Here is a 26314-nt window from a genome sequence, read left to right as displayed (position 1 = left end):
TTAGAAACACTTTCACTTTAATTCACACATTTCAGACATAGCACAACATAACAGGTTTTAATTAACAACTGAAAAACAATATTCTTACTTTATTCTTGAATATGGAGTTTAAATGCTTGATATGATAGCACTGTTTGCATTATGTTAGCTAGACTCTAATGTTGCCCAAAGTAGCAAGCAGGCTAATGTTAGCTAAAAAATTAAACAAATTTCCCCACATGGATAAAGCCTAGTTCCTAGTTCCTGGTTCCCCCACCAGTGTTGGTTGTATTCCGTTTGGCATGAGGGGCTTAACAAGATGAAACTTTCTGTGATTTGCCTTGGACTCCGTTTTGTGGTGATTGCTAGTTGTTTGTTAGCATTAGCAGACACGTTTCTTAAGCTATCGTTAGTGTCCTAATGATTGTGTTGGAGGACAAGAAACAAGTTTTTGGAGGGTGTATAAACATTAATTCTTTGGATTATCCCTTAAAAAAACATAAAAAGTCCATAACATAGGCTTCAGTCCACAGGCGGTTAGCGGCAACTGAAAGAGACAGGTGTTATTTTTATTACATCCACATTAGCAACACAAAATAATTAAAAGTATGATGTTAAGTAATTTATTAAAATTATTAAAGAAAATCTTTCAAAATTTGTCAGGAAATAGCAACCAAACTGACCTTTGTACTCCTTAAGGTTGGCAGGTTTTCTAGCTAGAAAACCTTGCTAGCTAGTCTGATTGCTAGCTACAATTCAGGAAGGTAGTTCAGCTCTTTTAGCTAACAATCAACATGATTAAAAAATATGCCTCTCTGGACTCCTAAATGATCTATTTTCATGGTTTAGTTATTGTTTCTGCTGTTTAATCTTTAAATAATAAATGCTTGTATTACATTTTATTTTGGCACATAAAAGTACTTTTCTGTTAAATAGGACCAACGAGCATACACCATTTACATGCTGTGAACTCTATACATATGCACCCATGCATGTGTTTACAGTACGTGTCTCACACTGCTTCAGTGGCTTTGCAAAGATATTGGTCTTGAATGGAAATGACCCTTGTCTTCTTGCCTGAGGGTTTTCTGCTGCTCTTTGACACTTTGCTACAGGCTACACTTTTCAAGGCAGGACTGTCAGCTTATCTAACACATCAACGTATGAATGAACGTCCTAGATATCTCTGCATAGTAACGTGACCCCTTTACCCACTTCCACAAAACCTGACCCAAGCAGAAGCTGCAGGAGGAAGTACCGAGCCAAATACATATTAAATTCAAATATTAGATCCTTACATACGAGCACTAATATTCATTCAGTAGCAGGATCATTTGGTTACACGCTGTAAGTTGTCACCATGTCACATTACTTCACTTATTATTTTCCATTTTCTATTTTATCTGGAGATATGTAATAAATATTCCACTGTGAAATGTATTTGATGCTCCATGTATGATTTCTCTTCTCTAATTAAGATATTAAATATGCAAAAATACATTTTTTTTATCATTATGAATAATAATTTATTGTGTAAGAAAAAATAGGATAGATAAAAAAACAAATTAAAAAAAAGCCTTTTTATGTTTGTAGGGAAACTTTACAAATGTTGACAAAAAAGCATCTTAAATGGCTCAGCTGTTTCTCTCTGTGTATGTTGTTGTTTTGCTAACATCTACCCAACAGTGACATCGTACTGCTGGTTTGACTGACTTAAATCGTCATCCCTCTAGCTAACATCTACTAAACTAACTTACTAACTTCCTTTAACACTTTTAAACCAAAGACACTGCTAATAAAAATGTCATAGTCTCTGTTTCGACAAGCTAATGCTAACATAAATCTAAAAACAGAGCGTCTCACCACCCTCAATGCTCGACAGAAAGTAACGTTAGCTTAATGTTAGCTACATCCTTCTTTTTCAAATGCTATATCCAGAGCTGTCTTTGAGTACGTCGGCTCTGAACTTTTTATTATTAACCGGCACCCCCATACACTACAAGACTTAAAGCTATTGTAAGCAATTTATTTTGAATTCCATGCATTTAATTCCTCATCTTCCATGAGCTAAAGCTAGCGAGCCTTAGCATGTTAGCACTGGTAACAGGGTTAGTTTTTTTTTGCACTCCTCTTCCCAATGCTCTACCTTGGATTAGTCCCACGCCAGTAGTGAGGAGGAAGTTTGTATTTATGTGTTTAGAGGAGTGGCTTTGGCATTTCTGTTGTAGGGTACTTTCAGCTAGCCAACTCTTGCTTATTTCTCCAAATTAGAAAACCCAACTTTTTACCATTTTCTCAACGTTCCTCACCTTTATTTGCTCTGTGCCATTACATTTTTATTCTGACGATGAGCTTTTCTACCAAAGTAAATGTAAACAAAAATTTGATTTATTCTTAAGAATAAGAGAAGAAACTTTGACCACTAAATGCCAGTCTACATAAGCTTAGTTATGTGTTGAGATTTTTCTATTAAAAGTTGTGCTCTACAGCTGACTGACCCATCACTCTGTGCTAACTACAGGAGAGATAAAACACTCTAATTTCTAATTTCCCTAAATATTGGGCAGCAATTCAAATATCTTCTGCTTGACAGGAGTGAATTAATTCACAGCCGCAAATCATCAGGGTAATCTCACAGCCCGCTGAGCAGATGCAGATGGGATCGAACTCGACTCACGAGGGGTCGTCAGCCTCCTAACAGTTGGCTGGACTTAATGCTTGGTTATTATTTCCCTTTATCGCCTGCTGGGATGAAAAATCAATAAGTTGTGATACATTAGTGTTCGTACTCCCCGCAGAAGGTTGACACATCGTTTCAAGTTTAAGTGTCGGCTACTTCAATAAAACTGAGATGATTTTATTTCAAAGACAATCTCTCCATGAAGTGGGCTCTTAAGTTAATGAAAAGGTTGGGAGTCACCACAGAGGCCCAGCAGGTCATTACTCTTGGTGTTGGATGGATGTGTGTTATGCATTATGTGTGTTGCTCTGCTGCACGGTTTGGTCTTTGAGTTGAGGCCAACTGTTTGTACTACTAAGATACAAGCTGATGAGAAAGTGAAGAAAATTGGCTTAGAAAGCTTAAATAGACGCCAACTTGAGAGGAAGTGTTTGTCAGGTGATTGTGGAGAATGACTCATGTCAAGTGTGACATCAGTGCAGCTTGAGTTGCCTGCCTGAACTAGCTCGTCCCTCCATTTGTGTAAAACCATCAGTGCATACACAACTCATAACCGGACAGGCTACAGACAAAGAGTGAACATCAGACAAGAGCAGCTTGAGAAAAAACTGTTTAAAATGCCACCTGTTAGATAAGTTAGCCTAAAAATGTCCATAAATAAAGAACTAAATAAATAATAGGGTCAAGCCCCAAGTCCAGTTCAGGCAGTAATTAGTCTCATGGTAGTAGGCACAAAGTTTGTCGGCCTGAAGAGGCTGTATTGTTTGTGTAGTGTGTGAGTTGTCTGAGGCTATTTAGTCCTTTCATTGTGAGAAAATTTAAACAAAAGTTAAGCGATAATCAATGACTCTATATAAATATGGATGACTCGTCTCCATCTACTCTCATTGTATTTATTTGAAACCAAAATACCCCTAATGCAGGTGCTGCCATTTCGGGCTGGTGACGTCTTTTGGAGGCAGAGACTGCGCAGCAGAGATCGCCGCGGTAATGATGTCCCGCCCCTTCTGCTAACCAAAACACACTTTTAACTCACCGAAGAAGAACGGCAAAGATCCTGCACGTCCGTTTGTTTTAGTCTGAAGCAGACATTCAGATATATGGAAACTTCACTGACTGTGTGCAGGAGCCGGATTTGTCAACAGAGCTGTCAGTCATGACGTCACACCCCCTTTTTATATCATCAAATAACTAATTTAAAATAAACTTGTCAGAAAAATGAACACTTGGACATAAATCAGAATAATAAGAACTAACTATAATGACAGAAACCATGTTTGAAAAAAATGTATTTGACGTGTATTTTGATTTTATAGTTTGACTCATGTCCCATCTGTTAACATGGAGGAGGCGGGCTTTATGAGCTATACTGCAGCCAGTCAGCAGGGGGCGATAGAGAGGGTTTGGCTTCTCTTTTAGGGAGCTGTCTCGTGGTCCATCTTTTTATACAGTCTGTGGTGATCACACCTGAATGAGTGAAGAGTATTCAATTCAAACTCAATCACAAAAAGATCACTAAGAATACAAAAAAATGTAATCATGTACTTGAATTTCATGTGGTGATGAGGAGTTGGCTTCATGTGGCGATGAGGAGTTGGCTTCATGTGGCGATGAGGAGTTGGCTTCAGAGCTCACTTTTTTTTATGAACACACTTGTAGTCATAACCAGATTTATGTAACTTTGTGCAGCTCCCACCGGAGACACAGAGGCTTTACACAACTTTTTTTTCACATATACAATAATACTCCCCAAGACGTGTAAACAGACTTTGATGAGTGAGATCGATAACGCTCCCCTTTATCTCTATTGGTGTTTGCATTTTAACACCTCTCTCAGTCAGGCTCTAGTAGAGTGTGTAAGTGTATTTGAGGGTCTTATCGTTGGTGTGGTGAAGGTGCTACCTGGAGAAGTGCTGCTGCAGTGTAACCATCTGCCGCCCGGCCTGCTGAGACTTCTCCCTCTCCTTTCTCTCCTCGCGCAGATGCTGTTTGTTCTCCAGCTGGGGATTATTATTGTGGATCAGTTTGGGTGGCGTAGCTGCAGGGGAGAGAAGTAAACACAGTTAGTTTGTTGTTAATCTTGCATTTTATAATCCCACTGCAGATTCAAAGATACAGTACATCTGTTCACTTCCTTCCTCCTGTGAAGGGACAGTGTATTAGTTAGTTTACCAAGAGCAGGATCACCACACAGCCTCTCCTCACCTCTCCTCTCTGCACCTCACACACTGTTGCTTTATATTAGTATCCACATACATGTTTTCCCCACAGTCGACAGCGTGTGAATCTACAAACACTCTCCTTGTGACATTCAAACAGGGCCTTTGGGTAAACTGTCATTCTGGGACCAAATACCTGTAAATATGAAAAATGTTGAGATGCCCTCACGCTGTTACGGTAGCAAAGGTTCAGCCGCTGTTAATGTTATAATGAGTGCATTACCTGGCGACCTGTCCTGTGGGTGTTTACTTGTCTGAATGTGACTCAGCTGAGAACAGAAAATGGATTACGGCTGCGGTCACTTCTTGTTCTTCAGCTGGCAGGAAATGTGAGCACAATATGTAAAAATTTTCCATCGTATATCTTTAATTTACCTCACGCTCGCTGAATCTGCACTCTGTACCAACTTAATGAGACTTTCTATGAAGCTAATTTCTCCTCAGTCTGAGCAGGGATATAAAGAGGACCGCAGTGTGTCAATCAAACTGATAATGTTCCCGTTCTGTTTCAGAAATCATCAGTCTGTGTGGATGTTTTTTCCTCTCCTGTTTTGGTCCGAGCCGCTGGTCACAGGTTTATTCATTAGTGTAAACATCAGTTCTACTTCATCGGGATTTAAAGCTATTAAGCCGCATGAAAAACTATGTTAAGCACATATTTTTCTTTCATTTGATTATTTTAGAGTTACTTTTCTATTTATTTGTTGTTATTTCGTTTGAAGGAAGATAAAGGAAGTTTGATATCATTTGTGTTATTTGTGTTACTCACCAGCCACTTCATTACGTGCATCGGAAGTCTGATGCAGTTCAATACAACAGCTCTGCAATGGATTCTTCTTTTACGTAGTTTTTGTTGACTTTTGTTTTGTTGAGAGTCTGAAGAAATTCAATGATGTTTATTACTGAGGCCGTAGATGTGTCTCTAATTTGTTGTCCTCCATATTTACATACATGAGGGGGCCAGAGTATTAGGAACACCTCTGAATATAACGCAGCCCCACCACCAGTTATGACCATGACTCTAAAATATCATTGAATTAACACGTCTATGACAGCTTAGGAAAAAGCCTGCACATTACATGCAACATGAAAGCAAATCTTATGGCTGAGCTGGTGTGTTGGATTACATTAGATTTTCCAGCTGTACCTAATGAAGTGGCCGGTGAGTGCATATTGGCAGGTAAAGTCTGATTGGTGGGCACCGGGAAGGTGAATGGTTTTTTACCAGGACACAGGAGTGAAAGCATTGTTTGACTGTGAGTAAAAGTTGTTTAATAAATGTAACAGAAAACATATTTTTGCCTGGACCACGAAAGTTTGTTTTGATCCTGCATTCGATCCACTCTCCGCGTGCCACAGCGGCTGGTTCTGATTTAGAGTTTTGTTGGTTGAGATCAAATCGCCGCTATGATGTACCGTAATGAATGTCATCCGGGGAAACTGAAACAGAGAATCACTACTGTAAGAACATTCAGGGCCGCCTGTCAGCGGGGAAGGGGGAAGCCGCTCAGGGGGCCCATGGAGGCCAACAATAACCTTGTTCATCCTAAATATATGCAACAATAATCACTTTTCATTACTTCTTAAAACAACAACAATAGTATGTTTTTATTATCTGCTCGGCATGTGAAAATGTCAAAATTGCAGCGTAATTGTGAGGATTGTGATATTTGTGTGAGTCCTTGATGACATAACCAGCGCAAAAAAACAAGAAACCAAAAAGAAAAGGAGAATAAGAGGGAGCTAAAGCAATAATGTAGTAATAAAAGGGAGGACTCGGCTTCTTCTGAGGATAATAATGATGAATAATGATGAGCTGCCTGGACATGAGTCTTACATGTGTTTATGTGTGAGGTCGTGGTGAAAGAGAAGGCGGATGCACTTACATGAATAACCTATAAAGGACCTTTCAGGGGCCCAGTCATATATCTGAGGATGGGCCTGAGAGCTCTGCAGTTAATTTGCATATTTTGTGAAAGGAAATTGTGTTAATCAATAAAGTCGTGAATTTGGATTCATAGAATGAAGCACCTGGGAGGATCTGTGAGTAGAACGGCTGGTCGGATTGAGATTAAATCATATTAATGCTTTTTTGTTCAGAACAATGTGTAAAGAATAAAACCGTCACAGCACACAGAGAGAAACAACTATCTGAACTGATTGATCAGTCTTTTCTCTGATAAGGTGTTTTTGGGGTCACAGTTCTCCACAATGATACAATAAATTAAAAATCAGGGTTCCCAACAAGGATGTGAACTTTGAATCAACACTGCCACCTAGTGGTGTGTGAAGATCAGTGCCAGAGTGAGGCACTCTGATGTCAGACCACTGCATCGTTTAAACTTATATCTGAGAGTCAGAGTTCATTTTTAGCCTCACAAATAAAAACACACGACTTAAGGATTATAGTGGTGTCAAAACTTTTAGTTAGAACAGCTGATTTATTCAGGCGATCATTCCACTTGAGTTTGTTCATCTGTTTTGTTCTAAATAATTTCATTTCATTCTTTACGTTTTATGTTTTAATCCAGCCTAATTAAAAACTGTGGTCCCAAATCATCAAATTCTGGCCCGAGCGCCATGATCACATATAGAACCTGTTATTGAGTTCATGTTTTATATGGCGGAGGGGCACCCCAGCTAGCAGGGAACGTTCTCATAACATTACATACAAGTTCTATTTACGTTAGAAAGAAAATATTTTAATCTAATATTCAAAGATCATTTTAAGGATGTTTATCATTTCAAATAAAGTTCTTATAACGTTAAAACTTAAAGTAAGACAAAAAGTTTTAACTGCAGCACTCAGAAGGTATTTCAGGATGTTATTGAGGCCTGGGACGTCTGAACGCCTTTTATAAAACTCAATGTGACATAAAAACAAAGGTAGAACATGCTCACTGCGACATTCTGAGGATCTTTTCAGGATGTTAGTTTGGCCTGAACTATCAGAACGTGATTTATAAAACGTTCCTGAAATGTGATTTGAAAATTCTCGATGCAACTTTGTGAACATGCTTTCAGAGAACGTTCTCCTGCTGTTAAAAGGAACATTCTGGGATACAAATAAAAACTTTCCGCTCAAAACATTACCAGAACATCACACGTAACATTCTCAGAACGTTCTTAGAACAAAACATTTCCAGCAGGGACACTGTCAGTCATTTAGAGGGAGATACAGAAGATGAAGACACGAGAACTTTGTTTTACACAATATGCAGATTTTTTCCTCTAGATAACATCAGTAACACAACACAAATGGTAAATGGACTGTACTTATAAAGCTCTTTTTTAGTCTTCAGACCACTCAAAGCGCTTTGACTCTACATGTCACATTCACCCTTTCACTCACACATTCACACACTGTTGGCAAAGGCTACTATTCTAATTTCATCTCAGGATCTCAGCACATTCATAGGAGCAGTTTGGGGTTCAGTGTCTTGCCCAAAGACACTTCGATCTGTCGTCTGTAGCAATCAGGGATTGAACCGCCAACCTTGAGAGACAATCATCTTTACCACTGCGCCACACCTGCTCCAATATACTTTATAGTATCTTAAAGGAAAAGATGCAATATTGCTATGAAAATTGTTTCATTCAGTCATTTATAGCGAGTATCCTTCAATATCAAATGTATGGTACGATGAGGGGCAAAAGTTATGACTGGACAACTGAATGAACGTCATCTGCTGAGGAAGGTTGAGTGATACTTGATATTGAGTGTTTTTCTCTGGAGCTAACTTGTGTTTCCTAGCGTTTACTTTTCAGTTTGGTTTATGAGTTCTGGAGGACGGATGATCATCAGTCAGTCTTCCTCCACTGCTTTCAATCCTGAAGGTCTAAAAGGTCTGCACTGTTACTATCCATATTTTAACACTTTAATATGTTATTATTCAGATTTTTCTAGAGATATTGTTGTTACATATTGGACATATTATATAATGCATGTGCGTATACGTATGCATAACTGCAATTTATTTTAGCTGGTAAGCTAACCAAATTCCCTTCTGAGCATTAACTAAATAACTCAACATGATCACAACAAAACTGGCCAAAGTTAAAACATGATCGAGGGCAAAAGGGAGAGAAGACAAAGATTTAAAAATGTATACATCCATTAATGTTTACAGACATGTAAACTCGATGTATTACTTTAATCACTGTGAGAGTTGTTAATCAGGCTCCTATAGAGCCATAAAGCTGTTTCTATGGAAGCCCTAAGTGGACATGCATCCATACATTTTATTTACTCTGTTTTCCTGTGATAACGAGATTTTGGATCGAAAGAAAAGTATTCCCTTTATCACAAGAAAACCAGCTTTGTTATATAAAGATATCGAGGTAAGTAACTCGGGATCTCGAGAAAACATCCGGAAATTACTCGTTATCACAGGAAAATGGAGTAAATATAATGTATATATGCATGTCCGCTTAGGGCTTCCGTACACATTCTTATTTTGAGTCTCGTTAAAAAATAAGTTACAGCTGGAGGTGATTCACAGATGTAGTTAAAAAAGTAAAGTACACATACGTGCATGTAAACACCAAAGCCTGTTTTTATTAACTTCACATTGCTGCCTTTGTCACACAATCACTATTTTGCGATCAACAACCTGAGCTCATCTCCGTCTCTCTGATTATCCATAGAAAAAGCCTTTTTTGTCTTGAAGCAGCAGGACAAGCACAGTCGATGTGATTAATGTTAATCCTTCCATTGAGGTGATTCATCGCCTGCTGGAACAATCCTTCAGTTCAAACAGAGACACAGGATCAAATAATATAGCGGCCCTAGATGCATCATCTGTAGCGGACCAGCCGTGGGGGCAGAGGATGCGGCTGCTCCAGGCCCCACGCTCAGTGGGGGTCCCCTAATATGCTATGTCTTTATATACAGTCTATGGTTTCAGCACTGTGGACAGCGCCGCACGTATGGCGTCACTGCATGAGCTCTCTTTAAAGAAAAAAACTAAACGTATTTAAAATGCACCCACTATAAGACGAGTTACTTCAATGGGGAATTCAAAAAATTACAAAACAGAACAAAAAACATTTCACAAAAATAATTTACAGATTTTGATCGTGACAATGGACCACTGACGGTCCGAGTCTCATACACCACTGGTCGGCCCAATGCAGCGTGAGACTGATCTGGTTTTTGGATCTAGCTAGATGCCAAAATGGAAAGAAATATATAAAACAGGTGCATTAAAGTGCAAGGAGCAAGACGAGTTTGAGCACATGTTCCTGCTTATTTCTTGTGTAAGTTGTGCTGCAAAGAGAAGTTAACTCAAGGACGTACTCACATGAAAATAACAGGTCGTTCTCTCTGCACTCTCCAGAGCGCGTACTATATAATTGTCGTCAATCTACGGCCTTTTGTACAATAGGAGAGGATATATCAGCTCTTTTTCAGTTGGGAATTTTAAAATAATAATCAGAAGTGCTCAACGAGAAAGCTCCGCACCCTCTGGGCTGAGAGTCCAGGTCCGCTCCTGTGCAACACCCTGCCATCCTGCACCACAGAGAGGAATCTGTGAGCTCTATTTGATCAGGATTCGACCTTCAACTCCCACATTCAACACATTTTAAGGACAGCCTTTTTTCATCTGCGTAACATTGTAAAAATCAGGCACACCCTGTCTCTAAAGAAACAGAAAACACATTAAAGAGGAGGGTTTAGACTTTGATTATCATGTGTAGAGTATCATGAGTTAACTGTTGTTATTTGGCCTTACGTTCACAGTGGAGCTGTTTGATATACTTGAATAATATAACACAGAGTTCAGTCTAGCCCTGCTCTAAATGTAAAGTGTTCCGATATAACATTTGTGTGATTTCACACCATACAAATGAAACTGAATTGATCTGATTTATGTAATAAAATGCAGAAAAGGTGATTTCCAAGCCTGAAAGTGCTCCTCAACATTTGTCCAGTAGATGGAGTTCTTTATTCATTTTCCTCCTGCATCGCCTGAACGCATCACCTGTCTCTCACACACTGTTTTTATGTTCATTTGTGTGTCTGTTCTTCCTGCAGTAACTCTTTGGAGCCACAGAGGAAGACAACGTTCTGCCTGCGAGCCACATTTCCTCTCATATCAGCGGCTGGTTCAGCCTGCTGAGTCACATGATATCTCTGAATGAGTCATGTGACCTTCTGTTCACAAATAAACAACATCTATTTTGAAGGAAGATTAGTCACCACACCAAGCGAAAAATGATCCGCTCTGTGGTTCAGATTCGTCAAACACGTCTTGGTAGGAGAATATACAAATGTAATATCTATGACAACTTTTAAGATGTTGAGCCAAACGTTTTGCTTTAAAGACTTTTAAAACTTCAAATCATTTATAAAATCCTCAGAAATCCTGTCATTTCTCTGCATTTTGTATTAAGGCGTGCATCACTTATTCTGTTCTGTAAACCATTCAGCAGTCCCGCCAGGAAGTTGCATTCCTGCAAATTTATAGAACTGACGCAACTTTTCCAATTTTGCATGCATGAGCTCATTTACATCACCGAGATCACATCTTTGATATTCAATATATTGATCCCCTGAGGTCTGCAATGTTGTACAAACATCAGAGGGCATCTTTCACTGTTTCTTTAATGTGTTTGGAACGCTGCATGTTAGAGATGTACCTTTTTTTGCTGTAAAGCACAAAACTGCGATGAGGTCTTTAATGAGACTGTGTACAGTGAATCCATAATCCATCCATCCATTATCTATATCGCTTATCCTGTTCAGGGTCTAGGGGGGGCTGAACCTACCCCAGCTGTCACAGGGCGAGAGGTGGGGTTACACCCCGGACTGATCACCTGTCAATAACAGGGCTGACACACAGAGACAGACAACCTTTCACGCTCACAATTACAACTATGGGCAAATAAGAGTCACTAGTAAACCTAACGAGCATGTCTTTGGACTGTGGGAGGAAGCAGGAGTACCCTGAGGGAACCCACACATGCACGGGGAGAACATGCAGACTCCACACAGAAAGATCCACTACATCGGAACCGGGATTCAAACTACGAATCTTCTTGCTGTGAGGTGACAGCGCTAACCACTGCACCACTGTGCAGCCTTGAGTCCATAATAATGAACCAATAATCAATGTCTTCTTCATGTTTCTGTGCTGAAAACTGTCAGCCGTCCACAACACAAAGAGTAGAACAACGTAAATGTCATAAATAACAACTGTGTCCCAATCCAGAGGCTGCAGCCTTCGAAGGCCGTATTTGAAGGCTGATTGCTTCACAGCAGCGCGCCGAAGGCTGTTCCAATTTGAAGGCAAATCTGTCGTCCTTTTCCCACCAAGGATCCATCAGGTGCATCCTTCACAGCCCAACGTATCCTGAGATGCATTGCGCACCAATTCAAACGAGATGGCGGACTCTTATGCGGCCGAAGAATAAACTTTTAAATGTAAATGTTTTTGGTTTCAACTCGAATAGCTAGCATTACACATATTTACAAAAACAAAAGGCCCCTTGAAACTATTTATCTTTAAAATAATAGGTTCACTTACTAGTTATGCTAGCTAGTTAGCCCGCTAGCTACCTGTTGCTAGGCGACAGGAGCGGCATTTGGTGACGCAAGGGTAAGGGAGGGGAACAGCTGGTGACACAAACAGGAGAGACCAGACGGTCTCATATCAGTTCAGCTTTAACGGCCTATACAGGCTATGAATGGAGCATCCTCTATGGACCGCCTCCTTCGAAGGCTGCAGCCCCTGGATTGGGACACAGCTCATGTGTTAATTCCACTTTACACATTTTATTTGGCGTCTTTACAGAAATCGTATGTGTGATGCTGTGGACTTAGACATTCCTGAACGCAACAATCACAGATAATGGCCACAACATCCTGGAGGGACTGAGTCAGTAAACAGTCTCATTTCTCAAACAGCAGATCTCATGTTTAGAAACCTTTCAGATAAATCATGTTGCTACAGATCATCTCTGTGCCCCTGAGGATGTACGATGTACATTAAATACTTCACTGCAACAGTCTACTGTTAATGCACTCCATTATGCACTCACTGACACTGAAGGTCTCCATTCTCAGACTCTAACAGCACATAGTGACGAGCGGTTCTTTGGACACGACCTCACCAGTGTAATAATACAACAATGACCAACAGGGGTCAGATTGTGTTCATTAAATCACGCAGCTCAATCAGAGAGTGAATAAAGACTTTCACTCACAATAGAGACAAAGATATGAACGGTTTAGTGAGTGACTCAGTGACTGTCTAACATAAACAAACACAAATTAAAAACAACAAACAAGTCAACATAAAAGAACTAAAGCAGAATAAACACAAACACGTTGTGTGTATACGTTCATCCCTACACAGTAATGCGTTAACAAGTCATGTACGCTGTCAGATAAATGTACCGTATTAAAAGATGAATGTAATCAGGTTTAATGCAGCATGAAGGGCAGTCTGCATTTTTCATCTCTTTATGATTTAAAAACTGCACACATAATTTACAAAGCACAAAATCACTTCCTAACTGTGTTCAGAGTTTGTTTCAAATTAGAGCCAGCCGGTTTGAACGAGGAGGAACAGGTGTGAGGACAAATTTAAAGCAGAACTGTGTTCAAAAATAAGGTGATAAACAGATATATATGTGTATATGTGTTTTTTTAATGGTTGTGTCTTCTTTCTTGTTTAGGATGAAATCTTCTGGAACTTCAGTCTTCTTTTCTTTTTCTTTTCTTTTTTTCAGTTTTCTTTCTCTTTGATTGTTCAGCTTTGTTATGGTGTACTATAACTTAGTAGTTAAATGGTTTCCTAACACAGTATGTTATCTAACAAGGGTAGGGCAAGCTTCAGCCTACACCTTTTCAGTCAGTTTAATCCCTAATTGTATTTCTTTGTAATGTTTGCATAACTTGAATGAAGTTATTAATGCTGACCAGAATTAATATATAAATAAAATCTAAAGAAATATAAAAATGTTCAGGTCGATAAAGCTCAAAGTGACAACACAGGTAAACTGAAATAGAAGAGGAAATACCTTAATGTCGAGGTGAAATGAAAAATGTCATTTTAATTCTTTTCGATCACATCCCCGGTAATATTGTGCATCTATTTGACAATATAGGCCAAAAAAAAAGAAAAAAGTCAATTTCTTCGTATTCTTATATTAAAATCCGATCATTTTTTCTTCCGGTACAACTAAATTTCACGCGTGCTTACGTAAGTTGGCACCAAACAATTTCAACCAATCAATCTGCAACATTTAGCCGCAGAGCACCAAGAACGCTCGGTCAGTTAGCTAGCTACTGCGCTGTGGAGAACGTCTGTCTACGCCCACTTCTCAACGATCAAATCAAATCCCTCTAATGATAGGTCCCGCCTGCACGTCCTGTTTCACTCAGAAATACGATACGATACGGAAGATAGATACTCTCGAAATGCCGTTTCAGCTCGACTTTAAACACTTCAACGCTGTCTGCTGCTGAGGGTATGTTGAGTTTTTGATGGGTTTAGGTTTTTTTAGCTGAAGACGGCGGTTTAAAAAAAATGTCACCAGAATATCATTAAAATGAAGCAGAAGTTTTAAAACCGACGACTAAACAATGAGATAAAAGTTGATATAAAGCTCTAAGCAGTAACTATTATATTCTAACATTGTTGTCATTGTCATTAGTTCATAGTAAATAATAAAAAAGTCTCACTTTTTCTAGATTCTTTCAAGCTATTATCAACGTAAAGTAATAGACCTAAAGGCCAAGCATCTTTAAACATGTTGTATCTACTGTGGCCGATCGCGCTCAACAGCTCAAACGGTTTCCATTAGAAAACATGCTGCAAATTCAAATCACAAGCAAAAGTCCGAAACACATTCGATAACAGAAACGTGCTGCAAATGAAAAAAACGTGCTGCAAAAAGCCCAAACAAATGCATCAACATCAAACGTGCTGCAAATACAGAAATGATGCAAAGTCAAAAACACACAAACAGAAAACACAAGACAAAAGAAAGACGCTGCGAATCCAGTCAACACAACGGAAGTGCACCAGGCCTGCAGGGGGCGCTCAGAGGAACAGTTTATTATTGTATTTGCAGCATGTTTGATGTTATTGCATTTGTTTCAGGGTTTTGCAGCATGTTTCAATCGATGCATTTGTTTTGGACCTTTGAATGTGTTTTTGAATTGGCATAGTTTCTGAATTTGCAGCCTGTTGGTGGTGTGCATACCCTTGTTGGCCATCACGTTTGTGTGACCCAAACAGCACTGTCAAAAACACACCAGTATCAGTATCACAGGGAGTTACAAGCTATAACTATTTCTAGTTGAACAACAGGTGGACGAAGTTATTCTGCACAACTTCCTGCTTTGGCTCTGTACAGACCTCGACTAAAAACGTCTTATTGATCTTATTCGGCCAAATGCGCTACAGCCATGAACACTTTAGCTTTACAGGAGATGGTAGGTGTGTTTTTACAAGTAAATCATACCTCCTGCCTCCTGTATTAATGCTAAGCTAGGCTAACTACGTCTTAAGACTGAAGATCAATATCAATCTTTCCTTCTCACTCACAGAAAGATAAAAAAGGGCTTCTACAATGTTGAAAATTGTTTGAAATTTGCTGCGGTTTATTTATTTGCAGGTTTTTATTTTCTATTCTGATGTGCATGTTTACTTTGTTTCCAGATTTCTGTAAGAAGCCTTCCATTGAGCTCTCATAGACACCATATACAGCCTGTAAGGACAGGTCCTGCTACATCTAAACATTGTGAATTATTATGGAAAAGAGAGGGGAAACTTGCAGTGAATTACAGGTTTAAATATCCGGTCTAACAGAGCAACATTATCTTCTTAGCTATCTGTAAAGAAATGTATCTGATGCCTTTGAAGCTAGTTTGTTTTGTTGTCTACAGTCTAAAGAGCTTCATGTGAATCATCTGAACCACATTTAGCGGCTCTGACTGTCATCTGATGATGATGATGTAACAACCACAGTTACACTGATCTGTACCGCTCCATTAGCTGATGTTATTCAGTCAATATTAGAGCCTTTTATAAATCCGTATGTGAGAGCTGTTAATGTTTCTCTACATCAGTGTCAGGAAAACAAAACCGGCATTTATTCTACATTTCAATCATAATGTCTCCAACGCAAAAGAAAAGCAGGCGGCGTGTGTTTACATGAGGACCTCTCAGAGGGGAAAGCTCTGCAGTGTAAACAGAGTAATTACATGTCTTCCTTTGGGTGGGGGTTGGTGGAGTGGTGGGGGGGTAAATTGGTATAATCAAGCAGCAGTTCAGCCTCTGGCATTGATGTTGGAGTGAATTAAGACAGGACGTCGCTCGCATTTTGCCCCCTGGGTATTTAATGAACACATACTTCTCCCCCAAATCACATCCTGCTGATAGACGGGCAAGACGGTGTTTCAACTCACACAACTGGAGCTACTTAAACACTTGGAAACGTGAAGCTCAGGTGGGTGGGTACACGAGGGGAATAAAAAACTTTTTTTCATTACTTTTACACCTAATCCTTTGCTTTCACAGCAGTTAGAGAACCACCAGTATGTTTGATACATATGAGATATATTTATCTTGCATTCTGTGCCGGCTAGTTGATGTTCTTTTAATGTTCTGAAACAACTCAAATACAGCAGACAACTCAAATTTGAACAGAGGTTGAAGTCATGCTTTGCCAATGTTGCCCTTTTTTATAGTCATTGACAGTTTTTTGTTCTCAAAACTGTAGAGGAAAACTGAGCTGTAGACTGGAGTCTTTGTTTACAGTGACAGACAGAGTGACGACTGTCTCATATGCACGACTCCTCAGCAGGTTAAAAGTACAACAGTTACACGTATCATATATACATTTTTGTAAGTATTTATGTATAATCTCTACCCAAATATTACGCCCTTGCAGCAATGGTTTAAATGTGAAAGCTAACATCATTATGAGCGCTAGTACGTTGATGTTAAGCAGGTATAATGTTTACCATGTTCACTATGTTAGTTTAGCATGTTAACATCCATCCATCCATCCATTTTTCCTCCGCCTTTCAGCAGTCGAGTCGCGGTCGAGTCGCAGTGGCAGCAGGCTAAGCAAGATAGCCTAAATGTCTGTCTTCCCAGCAACACATTCCCAGGCCAGGTGGGATATATAATCCCTCCAGCGAGCTCTGGGTCTACCCGGGGTGTCCTCCCAGGTGTAGGTACTTCAACAGGGAGGCGCCCCATGTTAGCATGTTAAAATTAAACACTAAACACATCCGCTGATGGGAATCTTTACAGTAAGAACAGTAGCAATGAAAAACATCAACCTTCTGGTGCAAGAGGGGAAGTCAAAGAATCCAAACGTACTATTCATCAATAAATAACTGCAGAAAAATTGATGCCAATTTATAAAGTACTTGTTGAGATATTTCACTGAATAAGCGACAATCATAATTAAAGAATTTATTCCCCAGGATTGAGGAATATCCGCAGCTAATTTCATAACAATCCATGTAGTTCTCAAAGTATCTCACTTGTATTTAAATGTGCCATTCATTGAGAAAAGTCAAGCTGGATCACAAAGTTTACTATGATTCAAACTCTGGGGACGATGAATGGTTGTAAAGAATATCTTGGCGATCCTTCCAGTGGTTTATATTCTATTAGGACTCACAGACAGACCATTGCCCTTCCTGCAGCCATGTTGTTAGCATGTTGTTAGCATGGCTAAAAGCACAGGTTTCATAACAAGGAGGAGAAAAACATCATGCACAATAGCTGCAATAACATCTGACACACTATATAAAGGCCAAGAGAATCCAAAGATGTGCTAAGCATGCAGAGAATGTACCAAACAAAGAGATATAATACTAACTTATAAATGACCTATTCATCAGCAGCTGGTCACAGAGCTGCAGTCATACGCCTTCCACCCCTCTAGTGCTCATGAGTGTTGATTAAATGTCCAGAAAAACAAAATAAGAACATAATAAACAATATTAATTATTCATCGTGCAGCTCACAAACACGTCTACTTCTGCCAGCATTTAAGTGGGTTTTAATTTGTCTGGCAAACATGGAAATTTTATGCATCCCTCTCTGCTTGGGTCCATAAATAGTCCTCCGTCGAGATATTTTTAGCACAAAGCTATTTTCTCGGCGTCCTTCATGTTGAAAAGGTTGAAACTCACAGAAATGTCGTTACCATTCTGTCGTTTTCAGCCTCTCATCTGGATCTGCAGCAAATTTTTAGTTCAATCTTTGATGAGGAGCTATTTATTACGATTCTGTTGCTTAATTTTAACTTGATTTTATTCAGGGAATGAGTCAGCTAGGAAAACATGCTCCTCCTCAGCTACACCCTGTTTCTAAGACTTAAACCCATGTTTGTTAAAGGAGGCCACATTAGGTATTGATTGTGCTTTTCTTTAGATAAAACAAATATGTACCTATCAGCCATAATTTTATCAACACATTGACTACCTCAAACCGGTCAGGGTGCCCATGCTGACCCCTGTCCACCACCGAAAGCACCTCCAATGGGCACATGAGCATCAAAACTGAACCAGGGAGCGATGGAACAAGGCGGCCTGGTCTGATGAATCACGTTTTCTTTTACGTCATGTGGTTGGCCGGGTGCATGTTTGTCGATTACCTAGGGAAGACATGGCACCAGGATGCACTATGAGAAGAAGGCAAGCCCGCGGAGGCAGTGTGATGCTTTGAAACCTTGGGTCCTGCCATTCATGTGGATGTTACTTTGACACGTACCACCTACCTAAACATTGTTGCAGACCAAGTCCACCCCTTCATGGAAACTGTATTCCCTAATGGCAGTGGCCTCTTTCAGCACACTGCAGACATGGTTCAGGAATGGTTTGAGGAACATGACGAGATCAAGGTGTTGACTTGGCCTTTAAATTCCCCAGATCTCAATCCAATCGAGCATCTGTGGGATATGCTGGACAAACAAATCCGATCCATAGAGACCCCACCTCGCAGCTTACAGGACTTAAAGGATCTGCTGCTAACGTCTTGGTGCCAGATACCTCAGCACACCTTCGGAGGTCTAGTGGATTCCATGCCTCGATGGGTGCAGCAAAAGAGGGACCTACACATTATTAGGCAGGTGGTCATAATGTTATGGCCGATCGGGGTAAAGTTGCACTATCAAAGACATTAAACAGTAGATCAAAGGACAAAACTATGCGAGAGTGGAGAACATACACATACCTATCATCCCAGTTCAGTATAAACCACCACACCACACTCCCAGCACCAGCTGGTAAACACCGTGGAGTACTCAGCAGCTGAAGGGCAACATATTTTGTGCTGGAGTTTCAAAGCTAAAGCTAAAAAAAGAGCTAAAAGAAGAGAATATTTGAGATCCTTCTCCAAATAAAGGGATTTGTTGTCTGTTATCTGGATATGTAAAAAGGCAACATTTGCTACACAGTTGCTACAAATAAGATGACTTTGTTCTGTTCAGGGTCTGAGTAAGCTATGAGAGTGTGACAGGCAGCCGGCTTCTACAATACCAGTACCTGAAACTCAAGCAGCTAAATGGAATTCAGCCTTCACTCAATGTATTATCTACACCTGTACTTGTCCTCATTACTGTCATATTTGTGGAACAGTCCCACCTGGTTGTTGTTAGACGGAATAAGCAGCTTCAACTGCAGAGGTGTAAACATAAACATGCTCAGTATTAGAATTTAACAGCGTCACAACCCGAAATTAAAAAACTGTTGGTTTTTCATCGTGTGCAAGAAAAGAGATGTTCTGATACCTTTCTTTTTTACTGACTCTGATACTAGTACAATAAGAAATATGCAGAATTATGTGGAATACTACTGGTTGCTAACATTTTGCTAGCTTTGACTGGCATTACACTCACAGCTAGCACCGTACTGTTGTTGTTTGTTATGGTCACACGATCGTTTCAGGCAGTATGGGAAGCCGAACACTAAAAGAGAAATTAAAGAAGAAACAGAGCCAACATCCATCCATTATCTACACTGCTTATCCTGTTCAGGGTCGTGGAGGGCTGGAGCCGATCCCAGCTGTCATTGGGCGAGAGGCGGGGTTACACACGGACAGGTTGCCAGCGACTCACAGGGCTGAGACAGACAACCTTTCACACTCACATTCGCAATTTAGAGTCACCAGTTAACCGTCTTTGGGAGGAAGCCAGAGTACCCGGAGGTGTGGAGCATGCAAACTCCACACAGAAAGGCCCACTATGTCTGAACCGGGATTCGATCCAGGAACCTTCTAGCTGTGACGTTTCAGCACTAACCACTGCACCACCGTGCAATCCCAGAGCCAACATATTTCATCAATAATAAAGTTGTTTAATGAATTGGCAAATCTTCTTGCGAATAATTCATAGTTTACCTGTCATGCAGGCAGCGAGGTATGACAAGTGTCCACATGCAAACCTTTTAACTCCAGTTTGTTCTTCACCAACTTGTCAGAACAATAATCTGGCGTTTATCTCACATTTCTCTAAACTTTCTAAAGTTTGTCTTCCAGTTGGTGTTGGGCAGGTAGTGTAGAGTAGTGAGCTATTCTGGTAACACCACTGCCTAGGTAGGGTGATAAGAAGGGTTCATACCATCCAGTAAATATGCAAACTGTGACACCAAAGCACTGAGCTTGAAGAGGCACTACAACATCTCCATGGTGCCAGGAATAGTGATTTGATTCTACCTCCTGTGATCCTTAAACCCTCCTTTGCACACTTTAGTGGCTGCAGGAGCACGATACACCACACAAGATGGCAGCGCTTTTTTGCCAAGTCATCCTCCGACCATTCAAGAGACAAAAGAGAACCTCAGAAAACCTCATCAAACAATTGGGTAAAATCTATGCTTAATAATGTTTATTGTTTGATATGTCGTACATACTGATGGATTTAGCAAGAGGAACGAGCTACAGCGCTGCAAATAAGGAAGTGCTCTTTAGAGAACATCTGTATGATTGTATGAATGTTGTATGTATGAATGATTCCTCCGTCGTGTCCTGGTGAAATACAGTTCACCTTCCTGATATCTGACCTGCCCATATGTACACGTCACCCAGTGCAAAACTACCGATTCTTTCAAAATAAAAGCCTAAATACTCAAATATATACACACGAATGGTATCAAACTGTCCGATATCATCCTCAAACGAATTAGCAACAAATGACTACATTTAAAATAATCAAATTATACAAAACAATGAAAACAGCTCCAACACCAAGAGTTAATAAGAGAATAAATCGTCCTCGCATGTGATGCAAATAGGAATACATTTACTTTTATGTTTCACTCTTCTGTGATACGTTTTCATGTAAATTCTCCCTAAAAATATTCACAATATTCCCAGGAGCAGATAGATATCTGACTGCAGCAGTGAGGCTTTACAATATTTTGTTTACACAGCAAGGTTCAGTCATTTAACCTGTTTCATAATGTTTTACACTGTTCACACACTAATCTCATTATGCGATATGAGACATCTTTTTTAAACTACTTCCTGTTCAAATATAATGCGTATAGTTTTTATTCTAATCATCTCCCAGAGAGCTATGAGAAGTAAAAATGCGCACCAAACAAAAGCACATTTCTCAGAGCTTAAAAGAAATATTGATTACTGCAGGTCAGAGGATTTTCTACAATAGCTTCTGGAAGTGAGCATTAGCCTCTTCTTAACATGTTTGCCTGACCAATATGGATACTGGAGCTCTCACTGTCCAAGCATTTCTATAACCTTTAGGCTAACGCTGACCCCTTTTATGCTGCTGCACAATGCTATCATCCAGCCTCCCAATCGTATGCATTAGACTATCTGCTTCAATGCACCAAACATGGAAGAGAAGCAGCAACAAACAATGGTTATGTCTTTGCCCTGAGCTACTTTACATCCTCGTCTGTGAAGGTTTTTTCTACATCGAGGTCAGGTCAGTTGTGTCGCTACGATAAAACCTTAAAGAGGTCTTCTCCCGTTCAGAGGCGAGCTCCTCCTCCGTATCATAGTATGTTTAGGAGATAAGTGAGGTTGGATGGAGGAGCATTATAAAAAGGAATAAACTGTTATTTCCAAACTGATTGTCATGTCAGTGGAGCAATTAGAGTAATGTGACAGGTTGGGCTCTGCAGCCATGAGGGACGGGCCGAGTTGTTCACTTTTATTTATTCATTATAATTGTCAGCTGTCACATTCGCCTCGGCTCTCTGCTGAGACTCTTCTGCTGTTAACCCTTTCTGCAGGAGCTCTCTGTCGAGCTGCAGCCCCATTAAGGGCCCGATAACAGACTGGTACAGTTACAGCTGTAAGAAAACATCAGTGCACTCCAGTATCATATTACGTTTGTGCTACTGTAGAGCTCAGATTCCAGACTGATGCTACAGGGACTCTGATACATATAATCCTACTGATCTGATTGTATTAAAACAATTTTTTAAACTCAGATTGTATGCATATGGTGGGATGTTTATACAATGACCGTTTCCCTAAAATAATATTATATATATATATATATTGCCTTGCATACATTATTGCAGTATATCACAAAATATTAAATCATGACTCTTGTTTTTAGATTCTTGCCAGTACAAAGACTAAAATGTAAAGTTTATAACCAGAACTATGTGTGACGTCCACGGTTGATTTTCCTGGCTGACGGTTGCTTTCCTTTTCAGACTGTTCGCTTCATCTGAGCGTCGAGTTTGTTTCTTTTTCTTTGGATTTTCACTTCTTGTTGAAGTTGTATCTGTAGTCATCCATCTTTTCTTTGTTTGTTCAGCCATAGTAGATTACTGTTTACTCGCAACACTTGCAGAGACCGGAAAAGCAGACGCTTAGCTCCACCTACCCTCTCTGGCAGACCAACCACTGCTGGTTGATGGAAAACACGTCACTAACTGGGCGTCGCTTGTGATTTTTTCCGCCACAGACACCCAGTCTGTAATACTGCAAATGCAAAGGCTTTCATCAGTGGGCCATAGGTTCAATCACCATTGTGTTACCTCATTGTGTTCGGTGATAGATAGTGACTTAACATTTATTTAAATGAAAATCACTTTAAAGGATTAAGACATATAGATGACTATAAATAAACGGCTATAGGACTACATAATCTAAAGGAGATTTAGGTCTCAAATAGTGCGCTAACTCACCAATGTAATAAATATATTTTTTTTGTTTTTTAAGATAATTTTTGGGGCCTTTTTATGGCTTTATTTATGGAGAGGACACGTGTGGATAGTGTTGGAAGCAAGGAAAGAGAGAGTGGGGGACGACATGCGACAGGGGGGGAGTCGAACCCCAGGCCTCCACATTGGGGACTGTAGCCTCTGTACATGAGCCGCCAATTTAACTGCTGAGCTAAACCGGTGCCCTTGTAATAAATATTTAAAGCTGCCAGTGTGTTGCAGGCTGGAAAAAAACAATCTAACATCCACTCAAACGCACCGTGATTGGTCAGCTGAGGACAACTATTGCACTTCTCATGTGAGCAACGGAGCGCAATACTTTGAATGTCTGAAAATGTATATTACTTCTCCAGCACTCCAGGACACCCTTCTTCTCTTTCCACTCTTAAATCACCAGTAGCTCTTCAGAAAAGCGATAAACAGCGATTAACAGACGAACAATAACTTGCGTATTTATGTAATAAGTTTAACAAGTGTACAATATGCGTTCCATAACTCCAAAAATAAGAGCAACCTGTCACTTCAGCACCACTGATCACTCCAGCTACAGCCTGACTGCCGGTAAAGTGGAGACAAATCTCGGCACGTGAACTATGTGGGCTGGCGTGTGACGTAAACAGTTGCCATCTCGCTCAGACGATGGAGGCTCAGTGTTGTTTAAATGGTGCGCATGGAAAAGTTTTGCCTTTCAGTGTGGTCTCCTTTCCCCCTCACAGGTTGTTTCAGTATTATTGTTCTTCTTCTTAAAGGCGCAGTACGATATTGCTGTATTCTCCATGTTTGACGTGTTCGTACAGCGCATCATGCTAACTATTGTTTCTCCAGCATAACCTAACATGGCCACCAGCCAGATTATAAGATATTCTGTCTGTTACAGCAGATGTGTTATAAACGTGCATATTTAGTTTTTATAAACTAACAGGAATTCAAAATGTGTCTCTTAAACGACTGAATCAGCATCTGAGGGATATAATGAGAATAGATTGAAAGCAAAAGGACTGAAGTCAGCATTACCTTCCCCTTCATGAGGCATGTGTTACTGAATGAAAAGGGTCAGTTGTGCTCTTTGCTAACCCTCTGACCTCTGTCTGACCTCTGATCAAAGCGTCTGACCCCTGGGTAAATTGACTCCCACTCCTTTGTCGTGTGCTAGGAGACGTGCTGATCTGTGTCGTGTCTTATCGACTTGTTTTGGGACGCTAAATTCAATTCACTAACCTCCGCTGACCTAAACTGACCTGCAGTGACCAGAGCGGGGAGGGACCGCGTCGGTTGACCCGTTCAGATGAGATCCAGCTGAATAAAACAGCTTTTTCTTTCCTGGGATAAAAGAACACACACTCCCCATGTGTGTCCAAATTTCCTTCCAAGCAGAATGAAGCCAAAACGCTCTCAGAATCCAAAAGGACGTAATCAATTTTTCATTCAGGTCTCCTCTGCCTGTGTCATCCTTAGCCTACTTTCCTCGCCACTTTGGGGGAAGCGCAGTTACTTGTTGCTGACCATGATATCTCCCAGGTCATACATTAAACATGAGCCTCTTCTGCATAGTGCATGAACACACAGCTCATCCTCACAGCCACAGTACAGCTCTGTTTGAAGCCTAGGAAAGGAAATATATTACTCCTAAGAAAGACAAGCATGTTTGTGTAGTAATAGATCACATGGTGGTTGTGTTTTGTAATGCATGCACACACAACACACAGGCACACGCACACACAACCCCCCCATCGGCTTGACATTTGTAGCGTGCAGGTCAGAGCAGTGCATCCTTACCCTTCACGTTGCTGTGTGTAACCACGGGGACAGATGTCAGCAGGCTGAGCGCTCTCGGCCGAGGTGTAGAGCATGCCTCGTCCACATCGCATTCACAGACCACCCGAGGAGGAGCAGCGCACGGCCAGGAGCCACGACTCCACAATCTGGGTCAGAGCTGCCGGAGACATCCTTATGGGGGAGAAGAAAAAGAAGGTAGCCACTGAGGGGGGTGCAGACGTCACAGGCCCACATGGATCAAAACATCCAGCCTCGGTCGCATCCTCCGTCTGCAGCTGCTTCAAATCCAGATGCAATGAATTCCAATGAGGCTCAAATCCATGAGATGCTCACATCCAGGCACGACGAGAGCTCACGAGAGAACGACCCTGTCGGCACGAAGCATCGCCGCCTCACTCAAACGCTCTCCTCCTCCTCTTCCTCTCTCTGCCTAATTCACTCCTTTATCGCTCTATTTCTGTCTTTCTCTGATGCTCACCCATATTTCCACTTCACTGCTCTCTCTCTCTCTCTCTCTCTCTCTCCAATTCTCAGCTGTGTCTCAGTGCTGTGCTCAGCCTGTGCCCAGAGGATGTTGAACATGTGTTCAGGGTGGGGGTTGGGGACTGCTGACTTCATAGGTGGCACGCTTTACTTCCCACACTGATAGGTTAGAGAGGATGGCACTGTGCGCTCACATTTTGGGAACAGCAGCATCGAACAGACAGTTGCTTTGGATCAAAATCTGCCTGCCCTCTTTTTCTTCCTGCGTTTAAATCAGACATGCAGACATAAGCGGTTGTAGATGTGATTAAAGGCTGTGATTAACTGTGCTTGATTGGTGGAAATCTGTGGGATAGTAAAGTAAGCAAAGGAAGGAGGAGATGATTCTGCCTACCAAATAGCTCTGCAAAACTGTCACCCGGGAAGAAAACAAACCTTACCAGCATGAATGTTTTCTTTCTGCCTCTTTCTAGACAGAACAGAGGCACATTTTTCCACATTATACGACAAGAGCAGAGGGAAAAAGGAAGATGTGGGAGGCAGAGAGTGTGTAGGAGAAAAAATGGACAAACAGAGAGAGAAGGGGGGGAAGAAAGGGAGAAAGGGAAAGGGAGGGGGGAGAACAGAGAAAGCAGCAAGACAGAAAAAAAGAGAGAGAGAACAGAGAGCTTTGGAATATTTATAGAAGGCTGGAGAGACTGATGTAAAGAAATAAGCTCCTCTATTTCTGTGCTGTGACACACGGTCGCATCTCGGATGGTACGCTGTCAGGCGGAGGCAGATCAAAGGGATCCTATGGTGCTTCTGCAGCGACGACGCACACAAACTGCAGCAGGGAGCGCACACGTCTTTATTTGAGCAGATCGCACACACAAATAATCGATTTAGTTCAGGCTTCAGTGCTCGCTTCAAGAGTGTCGTAAATGGATGTTGACTCAGTGATCTGCAGCGGGAAGATCACCAAAGTGCACTTAATCAAGGAAATGACGGCCTTGTGAC

At 40.7% G+C, this 26314-nt stretch overlaps 1 protein-coding gene across 1 annotated transcript in view; it reads right to left on the bottom strand.

The window, feature by feature from the left end:
* Positions 1-25005, bottom strand: part of LOC138592039 (nck-associated protein 5-like) — a 78605-nt gene extending 53600 nt beyond the window's left edge. Inside the window, exons 1-2 of the mRNA XM_069662646.1 lie at positions 24833-25005; positions 4562-4697 (exon numbers count right to left, since the gene is read on the bottom strand). Coding sequence (XP_069518747.1) covers positions 4562-4590 — 29 coding nt within the window. The 5' untranslated portion in view covers positions 4591-4697; positions 24833-25005. The remainder of the gene's footprint in view (positions 1-4561; positions 4698-24832) is intronic.
* Between the last annotated feature and the right edge of the window lie 1309 nt (positions 25006-26314).

Source organism: Semicossyphus pulcher, unplaced genomic scaffold (genome assembly GCF_022749685.1).
Source record: "Semicossyphus pulcher isolate SPU_LCO1_2020_fin unplaced genomic scaffold, fSemPul1.0.p SCAF_15, whole genome shotgun sequence".
Taxonomy (NCBI): Eukaryota; Metazoa; Chordata; class Actinopteri; order Labriformes; family Labridae; genus Semicossyphus; species Semicossyphus pulcher.
Note: the sequence above shows the minus strand (reverse complement) of the source record. Positions and strands in the feature narration are given on the sequence as shown.